Raw genomic sequence first — 12,866 nt, 5'->3', positions numbered from 1 at the left:
GGGAACTAGGGAATAGCTCAATTGGCAAAGTGTCTGTCCTCTGAGCACAGATAAACCTATCTAATACACATTTTAAAAGTCAGGCATAGGAGAACTCTTAAAATCCTAGAGCTAGAGACTCAGAGATGGCAGATTCCTGGGGCTCCTTAGCCAACCGGCCCAGCCTGTTTGGTGATCCTCAGATCAGTGAGAGATGCTGTTTCAAAAATGAGATGTGTGGCACCTAAAAAACAAAATATATAGTTGACCTCTGACCTTTATTTACACAAGCAGCTTTGTGCATGCACACAAGTGCAAAGACACGAACAGTAATGCTCAAATGCAACTAGGAGCAGAAGGCTGGAGACACTGAAAACAGTTGGTAAAATGTGTACTGATCTCCAGCTCAACACAGAATTTTAACTTTGAAGTCCTCCCCAGTTCTCCTGAGCAATTTTAACATACATGAACACAGGAGTCCTTTGCGGATTTCCATCTCAATTCTAAAGCTTCTCCAACATCAACACTGTCACTTCTAGTCTGAAGGGACATATATTAATTTCTCAAGAAGCACAGGACAGCTTTGTTAAAGCCATATCTGTCTCCTCACATGAACCCATGGTAAATTCTGTTTTTTTCTTCTGAGGACCCTGAGTGTGAAACAATAACACAAAACTATGGGGTAACATAGGAGGCCCCAGTTCTCACAGCACTGCAGATAAGAAGGCTGTGTGGAAGTGCTGGTAAATAGTGTTGGACATACTATGTTCAGCTCTCTAGCCTGCAAGGCTGAGCAAGATACAGCATGGTAAGTAGACAGTGAAATGTAGCTGTTAAGTAGTCAGGTAATCACTTCGGCAACTCGCCAGGAGAACAGTTCCAGGCTAATTATTTAATCTAAGTCTTAGTTTTCTCAACTGTAAAGTGGAGATGATTATAATTGTTTTGAAATGCTAACAGCTTTGTAGAACTTAAAATCGATAACCTAAGATCAGCACAAAACATGATAATCTGGCACACACTTAATGTTCAATGAATCATGGTGGAGATTGTGTACAAGTGCCCTGGTAGGTGCCAGTGAAAGGGAACACTTCTGCATTGCTGGTGGGAATGCAAGCTGGATGTCAGTGCGGCGATTTCTTAGAAAATTAGGAAACAACCTTCCTCAAGACCCAGTAATACCACTTTTGGGTGTATATCCAAAGGATGATCAATTGTACCACAAGGACATGTGCTCAACTATGTTCATAGCAGCTTTGTTTGTCATAGCCAGAACCTGGAAACAACCTAAATGACCCTCCACCAAATGAATAAGGAAAATGTGGTACATTTAAACAATGGAGTACTACACAGCAGAAAAAATAACATCTTGAATTTTGCAGGCACATGGATGGAGCTAGAAAACATCATTTTGAGTGAGGTAACACAGACACATAAAGACGATTATCACATGCACTCACTCATAAGTGTTTTTTAAACATAAAGCAAAGAAAATCAGCCCACAAATCACAATCCCAGAGAATTTAGATAACAATGAGGACCCTAAGAGAGACATACATGGATCTAATCTACATAGGAAGTAGAAAAAGACAGTATCTCCTGATTAAATTGGGAGCATGGGGACCTTGGGGGAAAGTGGATGGGGAGGGGAGAGGCAGGGAGGGGAGCAGAGTAAAATGTAGAGCTCAATAAAAATCAATTAAAAAATAAAAAGAATTGGAGCAAATGCCTATGGCTGTGATCAAAGGAGCTATGCAGAGAAACTACTGCAGCACTCAAAAGAAATTAAATAGAGAAATATCCAGCACACTTTTACACTCAGCTGGAAACCCAAGCTGCAGTGTGATACTGGCTCACAGAACTTTCCTCCTGCAGCACTGAGATTTTTATCAGCTTCCTCAACATTTAGAAACCAAAATAATGATTAGTGAAACGCTTTGTCAAGCTAAGAAGTGAACCAGTGGGAAGTCAAGTTTTAATACTATTTTTATAGGTGTGGAGCAACCGCTGCTGACCAATTTGAAAACAATGTTGCAGCACCATAGCAAGACCAGGGACTTAGCCAAGAGAATCAGCTAAATGTAATGAAAGCACAGGTGTCAACGTGGTCAGTAGCATTATCGACATGTGTAAACTTTAAGCCACAGCCTCCTTAAGAACTTTACTGGTGGTATCATGATACACATGCATGTGTTGCTATCTTTCGATAAAATAATATACTTAAGGGAGTTAATTTCCCAGGATAATATATATTTCAATTTCCACATCTGTCCCCAAATAAAGAAAAATGTTTCTAATAGGATTCCCTTGAAAGAAAAGGCTGTAAAAGAAAACATTTGCTGATTATATGCTGCCTATATTTAGTTAGCTGTAGAAATGGATTTTAAGTGTTTAATTGTATTCACATTTCTGTCATAGAAAATTCAGGGTCTGAGGGTTCACAGTCCCCAACAATTGTGTCTAAAAGAAGTGGAAAGCCAGGGGACATCTGGAGCTAGAAACGGGAGTTGAGCTGGATGGGGAAAGTGTGCTGACATGATACCCCTGGTAGAAACTAACTGGGGGCCCTGGAGGGAAGCCATGTCTGCAGTCAAAGATCTGAGTGTCACTAGAGGAGACAAATTTGGAGACATGTATCAGTCAGATGTAGTAGGTGCTTTCCTGGAACCTTAGCAATTGAGAGGTTGCGGTGGAAGGATCAGGGGTTCAAGATCAGCCTGGAATAAAGACTGTGGATGAGGGAGGGAGGGAGGGGAAGAAGGGGAGGAGGGAAGGAGGGAGGGAGGGAGGGAGGGAGGGAGGGAGGGAGGGAGGGAGGGAGGGAGGGAGAGACAATGGAGGTGATGGGGAAAAGAGGAGGAAAATGGGGAGAAAGAGAAGGGAGGAGTCACAAAGCCTGTCTTTTGTCTTAAAATAGTAAGAGATAAAATCAATTTTTAAAAATCTATAACATTTAGATTTGTAGGTAAACAAACAAAAGTAAGACTATCAGCCTCTGAATTCCAACCTAAAATTGAGATAGTGGGACTGCAGAGTGAGAAAGGGAACATCTCGGAGGACCTTTCATGAAGTGTCTGCTACCTTCACCATACACAGACAGTAGTGGCCAAAGCCCTCAAGGGCCATAGCTACAATGACCTGGAGGGGAAGGGTCCCAGGCAGAAAGCTTGTGACCATGGAAAATCCAAAGAGTTTCCCTTGTGAACTATGCTAATAGTGTGGGAATTCTGCTCCAACATGATTAGATTAGAATATTTATATTTTCTAAAAACTCTACTTAGATGCCCTTAACAGGAAAGCCGTTCTCACCATTCACTCTGCACAGAGGAAAAGAGGCTTTTAATTCTTTTTTGCGTGATGAACTGCCACGTCCTGTTATTTATATATTGGGGGCCCAAAACAACACTTGTGATCACATAGGATGTACAGGAATGCCTTTAATTAGAACTTGATGAACGCATGTGCATATCTATATGAGCTACCTTCATAAGCAGAACTCACACAGAGAATATAAAGTCACAATGAGTTCTTCATCGCAACTCAGAAACTTTAAGAGTTGTGATTTTCTTTTATAAATATAGAATTAAATATTAGATGTGACTGGGGAAGAGCACTAATTACTGGTAACTTTGACTATAAATCTGTTATGTAAGCAGCATATATTATTGATGTTAACAAAGTTACTGGAAAAAACACTTCTAAGGCAAATAGCGCTGATGTCAAAATAACACTAACTTATTAGAATTAAAGTATTTTTCCCCTAAGGGAAATGGTCTAAATAACTAAACAGAGCTCTCTGTTAGAATAGCACTTCATGATTCCTTAATTCAGGTTCTTTATGAAAGCAAGTTTTCATATATCTACGTCTCCACAAATTATGTCCCAATAATAACCACCTCACTTAGAAAGCAGTGACCTAAGGGATTAAAGGAAACTTGAAGTAATCATAATTGAGAGTCTTATAGGTATAAACATAGTGAAAGAACCTGTTCTCTCAAAGACAGGGTAGGAAGAATCTCAATGTTTTAGAGAAGATTCTGTGGAAAGTCTATCTGTGGTACTGGAGAACTTATTAAAGCCTTATTAAAGTTAAATGTCCTATTGCCCTTCCTAGAACCATTTCCATTAGCTACTTGGGAACCAGGGAAATTCTGTTTATTTTCTTACTTACCAGCACTTCACTACTAAATACCTGAAGGACAGGGGGATGGGGGGGGAAGCATATCAGAAGACCCAGACGAAAAAAGAGAGGAAGTGAGGGACAGAAAATAAGAAATAGAGAGGAAGGAGAAAGGGAGGAAAGAAGAAGAGGGAAGAATAGAGGGGGGGGTGCACAGATCAATCTGAAAACAGAAAAGGAAAAGGTCACACTTGACAAGCCTGTGAAGGAACTGCAGATACCGCCTGGCTGTACTTGGTAGCAGATGGGGTTGGTATACATTGCTTCTGACCCTCCTAGTATATGTTTGTTTAATGCCTGCTGGTGGTTTCTCCATCACCACTCAACCATCAGCCACACTGCAGTACAAGAATCCATCCCACTGATGGAATCCAAAGTCAGAACAGATGGCTGGAGCCCCAGTAGTTGCCTAAGCCTCTGCATCCAGCGTTCTACCTGACATCAAAAGTCGATGAAGTTTTCACATGCTAGTATTTTAGATCATTTAAACATAAAGAAGCGGGCTTTCTTCTACTCTGATCTGCTGTGTTCACAGGCAACTGACCCATCATGGGAAGGTAAAGACAAACACTCTTTATAGTTAAAACCGAATATACACAGTACTACATATGGAAGTATTGAGTCTTGAAGTGTGAGCATGTTATACTGTTTGCATCTGGCTTTCCCACTTTGATTCATTTAAGGATCTAGTATCACACATCAACAAAGTATTCAGTGCATCTTATGATGTTGATATGAAAAGGAAATCCATCAAAAATATGTGTAGTACTTTTCATGGGGAATCAGAAAAAATAATTTTCAAATTATAGATGATAAGGAAAAAAACATGGCTACAGGTTGGCAATCACATTTAAAGTAAATATCTAGGGAAATGTCTCAATAGTTAAAGGACTTTGAATCCCCCAAATCCACATAAGTGTTGGGTGGGCATAGTTTCCAGCCTCTGAGGGTAGATGCAGAGGATCCCCAGAGCAAGGCTTCATCAGCAAGCTCTGGGTTTGATTAAGAGACCCTGACTTCATGAATAAGAAAGAAGAGCAACCAAAGAGGGTTCTTGATGGCAACTTTGGGATTCCATATGCACTTTTACATACATTACATACCTCCACACATGCAAACATACATAAAGATTCATACACACATACCCATGGATACATACCACAGACATATAAAAATAGAAAATATGCTTTAATTAAAAATTACAGTAAGTATCTGAAGAGTTGAAAGTTAATGCAATTTGTAAAACTAAAATGAAAATCAGTGACTTTACTTAGTACCTGAATCACTTCGTCTGTTCAATAACATTGGGTGCCTCACATATGAACAGGGCTCAATGTATCTTTGCCTATCTGATCAGTCAATAGAGAAGACACATGTTATTCATATATTATGAAATGTTTATGAATAAGAAATTTGGAAAAAAAATAAATTTAACACACTGATATAATTTTTTAAAAAATGATCTCACCTTGCCAATAAAAAGGCCAGGGAAAATTTTTCATAATTCAGGAAAAGTTTACTTTAACTCAAATTGAAAAACTTTGTTACTAAATACATATACATATGTATATTAATACTATATTTATATACATCTGTAGATATGTGTATATACCCTACATTGGCAACACAAATATGTTACAGTTATCTAACCCAATGTATCTTTACAATTTATTTGTCAGACTTTCATTTAAATGATTTTGAAGCACTAGTTTTAGCTACTAGATCATGATATATTATATAAGTATATATTGTGCATATCTACATCTATACAAATGCATGTAAATATATGTACTTATTTAATGCATATATATGTATAAACATACACACACATATATATGTATACCCAAAACTAACTCTTCTATTTTCAAAACCATTTAAATCAACCTGAAAAGAATATCTGTAACATATTGCCAGGTGGTAAGCTATAAGATTTTCCTCCCTGCTATATCTTTCTATGTCATTCTTGTGATAATAAGATTTTATTAACCTTAAGATCTACTTTTGGTTGTAGAGAAAAAATAAACATCTTTTATTAACTCTCCCAAATTCAGAAATATTAAATGTAAACATGTCCTGACATTGAAACATTATCCACGTTTAAGATTTATCAAATAATAAATACGCAACAATAAGAAAAACGTAGGATTTTTAAATATGTAATCAGAGTTAGCCACCTAATTGCTATGATTCAAAGTAAGATTTTGCCTTCTAGAGACCAGTAGCCTTTAGATACTACATGCAGCAGGAAAATGTGGGTGTGCATAAAAACACACAGATTGTAAGTATATCATGGCATACTGTGTGCCAGAATTTAACCATGGACCTTCCAGATTCTTCACAGTGGACTTAACTCCATGTGAACCAGGAGGATCCCGTAAATACCATAGGGTGCATTTCTGTGGTGGATAACAACTACAAACCTGCAGGTGTGACCACAGCACATCACCCAGTCCTCATTTCCCAGAAGTTGATATGAATCTATGTACCTAATAATGATTCTAAGCTTTTCTCTCCAATAGCTTAAATATATTCTTGCTGCACAATTATTTTAGTTATCAGAGCTAACTCAGCTCTAACAGAAAGAAGCCTTTAGATACAAGTATCCTCTTTTACTGCTATGCATCTTCTGTGTGGCCTTCCAATTGCCATTACTGTTTGCATTTCTTTCACGTGCCATATAATTTCATGTTTCAAATTTCAGAATTCCATAAAGCTAGGAAAGACTGCACAGGAGTTTCACTGGGTGAACTAGATCATACTTCTATTTCCAGGGACTGAGACCTAGACCTTTGACACATTGAAATACTCAGCATAAATGATCTCAAAGAAAAGAATATTTGTACTGAAAGAGGAAATAAGGAAACAGTTTTTATGAAAGGAGAGACAAATGTGAGTGAGAGGTCAGGGCTGGAGAAAGAAGAGATGGAGGCGGTTGTGTTTCCAGAAAGGAGAAGGCAGAAAGTAAAGAAGCAGGTAATAAAGACTCGGCATTCTGTCTCACGTGGCTTCATGCTCTAATCTCAGCTGAGGCCAGAGTAGCATTTAGTGTGATACGCACAGACATTTTATCCATCTGCCAAACAAAAATGCTACAAGTTTTCATTCAAAGAAACTCAGCAACGTGAATAAGCAATTATAGCGGTCTGTTTTCTGAGACAGGACACAGCACTGGGAGATGACTGGGTCACAAATAAAGGTGTTTAATTCGGACTGAGGGTGCCAGAGGTAAAAGTCTCGAGGCTTCATGTGACAATAGCTTTCTTGCTGGTCAAGTACAGACCTTCAAATGTAAGTCAGGGACTGTGTGTCCCTTTAAGGCTTCCTCTGCTGCATCTCTGTCTCTCCCTATATAAAGCCACAGGACTCAACATCCGGAAGTGTACTCTCATGACTGACTAACTCTACTCAGTTCCCAGAAAGCCCAGCACTAATCATGAATCAGGTTGTTCCTACCATCTCAGTACGTCACAGTGTAACTGTCATCGCCTTAAGCTTTGAGGACCCTTAAACAGTGTCTGTACCACAGCGGACAAAGTAAGATCCAGTCTAAAAGTTCCTCAGTGCTTCTGAAACTTTTTGTCTCACCAAGAATATAAACAGAAACGTGCTCTAGACTTAGACATCTGACTATATCTGAGACTGCTGTTGTCTCTAACCTGTGTCCCTTCTATCCATAATCATTTTAGGTGCGTCTGTTGCCCTCACTCTTTAGCTTTTGCTGTCTTTGGTTAGTAGAGAAGCCCTTTCCCCAGCTGGACCCTGACCCTTCAAAGTAGCTTCACGCTTTGCAACTGGGTAGACCTTTATGGAAGTCATCTGTCTCTTTTGTTCCGGTTGTTCTCGTGCTCTTTTAGATAGGAAGGCAAGCCACGGAGCTTAACAATTCAAGGACCAATTTTAATGAAATAGAATTAAGGGATTATGAGTAAACATAGCCAGGAGGACTTGACGGTTCTCTTCTAAAACACTCCTCAAAGCAAGGTGTGAGAAGTAACTGCACCCTCATCACCGGGGAACTGGTAAGAAATCAGAACCCACTGCATCAGAAACCTGCAGGAAAATGGGACAGGTGGGTGAAGAAGTTGGGGTGGTTGTGGTGCTGATTCATAGCGAAGATATGGGATCACTTTTCTACTGAACCCTAATTGCATAAGTAACCAAATAATACTTTTCTTAGTTTGACAACATTTCAGGCTAGTTAAGAGAAAACCATTTTCTTGGCTTTACAATGAAGAAAAAACTTATCATTTTTAGAACCATGGAAGCTGCAGGTTCTACTTAAGACTCAAGCAGCTCTCAGGCCTTCAAGCTTCCATATTGAATTCATTGCTGTGAACATGGGGGACAGGAGCAGGACACTGTGGGGACCGCCGAGGTACAGGGACAAACACAAAGGATAGGCAGATCCACACTTCGCAGTCTCCAAGTCTTGCCCTGGATGCTTGCCTGTCTTTTGATAACTGACTTTTCTCATGTCATTTTTTTCCCCAGATACCTTTATCAATGAATGTGTCCACCTTTCTGGCATACGACCAGCCCACAATAAGTTACTGTGGGGTCCATCATGAACTTCTCTCCCATAAGTCCTTTGAAACGAACGCACAGGAAGACACGATGGAAAGCCACCTAGAGACTGAGCTGGACTTGAGCACAATCACATCAGCTGGCCGCATCAGTGACCATAAACCACAGCTGGCTTGACTGAGCCGAGTGGTCGCCCAGACTTGCTACCAAACTGTAACCTCAACCACAGAAAGAGGAAATTTTGTTCATTGCAACTCTCAAAATCAAAGCAAAACAAAAAGTTCCCTGTTCAAATAAACAAAATTCCAAGATTGGTTCATGAAATAAATGAAGACATGAATTGTTTCAAGTCTATACTTTGTAACTAGCTAAGTTGTGCAGTATTTTTTTGACTTTGACAGAGAATGGCCCTGAAAAAAAAAAAACATTTTTTCCCAAAACTCATCCTACCTATGTGTAAAAATTGTACAGCGCTAATGTATTTTTTCATATTATAAAATTTCAATTCTAGGAACAACTGGTATGTACAGTACCATAATTTAATTATGCTTTACTTTACACCTTTCCGTTTCTAAAATTTTAAATTAACAAACATTATTTCTTGTGTTCTTGAGAGTTACTCGGTTTTGTAGGGGCTGTTTTGTTACTGCGTTTGTGCCCAGAAACCTTGACTCTGAAACCTGTGCTGTGCGAACAATGCACGATTTTTATCATTATCATGCTTACTGCATAGAATTTTATCTTCTTGTTCCAGAAATAATACATTAACCAAAAAAGGTTTTAATTGTTCAGACGTGTAAGAGGTTCTTCAATTACATAGACAGGTCTTTCTTATAAATGAAAAAAAAATCAGATTTTTTTAACAGTTCTAAGACTTAACTGTTGCCTTGAATTACAGCCTAGTTTCTAAGCAGTGAAATGTAATGATAAAGAGGGATATTTTAACAAAGTATTTCCGAATGAATGACTCATTATTTCATTCTTTTGAGTAGCCATTGTTAAGGGTAGGGGAAAGCATGGACCAAACATCACTGGAAACAAAGGTCGTAACCACAGCAACAGACTTTGATACACTTCAAAGGGGCAGCTACAGTGACAAAGAAAACTGTTACATCTCCTTCTTGTCAGACCGAGGTGGGCGGACACGGTATAATTGTACAGTAGCAATTTTTTTTCTCTTAATTAACCCAAAGTGGTTTTATCTAAAAATAACCACAAGTCATTTTAAACCGTGCTTGGTTCTTAAGGCAAGTTTTCATTTAGAAGGTAAAACTATATTTGGGGAATATCTCAAAGGAAAAATACAGAATTTTTCTTATTGTGTACCACACCCAAGAAAGAACATTAAAAATCTAGTTCTTTCAGTATAGACGTGCTTAGTGGAGAAAACTCACTACAGAATAGACTGTAACAGTCTACAATTCCCTGGTTCATGCTGTTCATTTGGGGATTTAGCTACAAATTATCCAAAACAATTAGCAAGTGATGTTAGACATCAATCTAAATCATATATTGGTTACATGATTGCGTTTCAAATTAAAATCAAATTAAGAAAACCTGAATTTTCCCCAGCTGAAATGACAACTTGTATCTCTAGTCTACCTGACAGGTTATTGTTGGAAATATTAGTTTGTCCGTGATAATCACATAGTTTTGAATGTTTGGATATAAAACTGCAAGTGTCAATAACTGTTATGTGAAGAGAAGCACTGTTTTTCATGGTTTAACAATATTCATGACATCAGAAGTAAAGGACAAAAGCATCAGTCTAACAGAGGTCAAACCAATCAAAAATGGTAGAGAAAAACAGGGAGTAAAAAACGTTGTCAAACTTAATTTTTTACCTCCTCCTAAGAAATACTTTCTGTATTCACACAGACTGATCACAGCAAATTTAAGAACAACACCAGAAAGGAAGAATTTCAAAATTGTAAAACAATTATCTGCTGGAAAAAAGAGGGGGGAAGCAAATTAATAGAAGAAGCAACCATCAGTTTTAATGTAACTACAAATGTCACGGTACTTGTGTCAAATATTTAGCATCCCAGATTTTGTAACATATTTTGCATAAGTTATTTACTATTCAATATTTTTGTTATTTAAGTCTAATTTGAATCTTAATTGTTTTCCAGTTTCTTGTTTCTTTGCAATGTATTATTTTGATTGTTCTTGATCCCTTACACTGAGATTTCGCTCTGAACAAAATTTAAACTAGGTTACAAATCTATTCTTTGTGAGTCTGAAATCAAGTGGAATTTTATTATATAAATCAAAATGTTATTTGCAACTTTTTCATTAGAAGTCATTCTCCCAAGGATCCAAACAAAAGCATTAATTTGTAAAACTAAGCACCTTCAAACTTTTTCCAGATGCTTCACAAGTTGACAAATAATTTTAAAAAGAAAAAAAAAGAACCTTAAGACTCCAAAGGAGCCTTACAAATGTACACCCTTCATTTCCTGATGCAAAACACTTTCTTTAAACATTTTAATATATCATTTTTGCAAATTCTTTGAGAATCTCATCTGTGCATACAGTGTATTTTGATCATATTCACCCCTCAACACATTCCCAGCTCTCCTAGATCTATCCTTGCCTGCATCCCCAAAGCCCTTACACACACACACACACACACACACACACACACACACACACAATGTTCTGAGTCCAGCTTTTGCTACCCATATACACGTGTGTGGGGCCCTCAATTGGAGCAAGGTCAACCTACCAGAAAACACTCCTATATGTACACTTTTGCACCCTCTATCAGATGTTGCTAGAGCTTTTCACTTCCTCTCTGGTGAACTACCAATGGGAGCAATCACCTTGGAACTGTAGCTGGGAGCACCCCATGCCTTTAGTTACAGTAAGAAGCCAGCAAATGAAGACTGCGGAGATCTTTAACATTTGGCAGTAAGCCCAAAAGGTCTTTAAACAAGAAAAAAAAATCAGGTTATGTCATTTTGGGGTTGTTCTTCTGCCTTGTCAGGGGTGGGAGGTAACTGGTGTTAAATTCTGCTGGAACAGGAGGTAGAAAAATAGAATCGAATCCTTATCACACATATGAAATTTTCTAATTGGCATCAAAAACTTGTATATATATCTTCTCTTTGTCAGAGTTACTCTTCGCCCATATCTTCCTCTAACCACCTGCCTGATCCCTGTGTGCCCACCACGGCTCCTGCTCACCTATCTAACAACTAGAAAAAGCTGTTTGTCTGGTTGTTGGGTTGAAAACTAGAGTCTGACCCATCACAGTTACCACAGCAGCAGCAGCTGAAACATACGGTAAAGTCAGACAGGGTTCTAAGGTTTACAAATCTTGTGACTTGTCTCATTCTGCCATCCTAAATAATCCTGTGAAGATACACTCACGCCCCATAAGTTGAAACGCATCCAAGGACACAGAGCTGATGACCACTGGGTTTGAGAGCTCTCAGAGCCCAGAGGTTGTTTTTTTCCATTATGCTAAAAGCTCCCTCTCTCTGGCCAGAGCCAAAGAACTCCCAGAGATAACAGACAAAAGAAATTAGACATGTCATTTAGTAAGTTCTAATTCATCTCAGACGTCTTACACCATGTGAGCCCAGGGAACTCTGAAGAGTAGGATCTAGGCTTGCTCGTGATGGTCCTTTGTTCAGAAGCACTGCAAGCCACATGTTTCTTAATATACGAGGTCATTTGTGAATGTGTAGATCAGCACGCCAAGATGTGAGACAAGAAGACCCCAGAGTGCAGAGGGAAAACAGGAGGTGCAAAAAGAGAAACCAGCCCACACTGAGATCGCTTAGTGGTTGCAAAAAATCCATAATGCAGAGCTGATAGTACGTTCACCTGAGTACATGTTTGACTCAGAGTTAACAAGGAAGACATTTTCTCTTTCATTTTGTGTTTTGGGAAGATTTTTTTTAAGTCATGATTTTTTTTAAAAGAACTCTCATAATAAAGATAAAACATCAGTTATTTAAATAGACACATATACTAAAAGATATGACAGTCTGTGAATATTTTGGGGTTTTATCGTCTCCATCTCTGTCCCCTCCTGAATGTCCTAGAAATCTCATAAAACCAGCAAGACTTTTAATATAAATTATATTTTAGAAGGCAATATAAGCCAAATTTAACACTCAAGACAAACATAACCCAGTTTGAACTTAGATCTGTCTGCTTACACAAACTGCTT

General features: G+C 38.4%; 2 protein-coding genes across 2 annotated transcripts in view; one reads left to right on the top strand and one right to left on the bottom strand.

The window, feature by feature from the left end:
• Lrrtm3 (leucine rich repeat transmembrane neuronal 3) overlaps positions 1 to 9,280 on the top strand; it is a 161,314-nt gene extending 152,034 nt beyond the window's left edge. Inside the window, exon 3 of the mRNA XM_057751055.1 lies at positions 8,651 to 9,280. Within this exon, the coding sequence (XP_057607038.1) occupies positions 8,651 to 8,860 (210 nt within the window). The 3' untranslated portion in view covers positions 8,861 to 9,280. The remainder of the gene's footprint in view (positions 1 to 8,650) is intronic.
• Ctnna3 (catenin alpha 3) overlaps positions 1 to 12,866 on the bottom strand; it is a 1,259,162-nt gene that overhangs the window by 911,537 nt on the left and 334,759 nt on the right. The gene's annotated exons all lie outside the window — the stretch shown is intronic.

Source organism: Chionomys nivalis, chromosome 19 (genome assembly GCF_950005125.1).
Source record: "Chionomys nivalis chromosome 19, mChiNiv1.1, whole genome shotgun sequence".
NCBI lineage: Eukaryota > Metazoa > Chordata > Mammalia > Rodentia > Cricetidae > Chionomys > Chionomys nivalis.
Note: the sequence above shows the minus strand (reverse complement) of the source record. Positions and strands in the feature narration are given on the sequence as shown.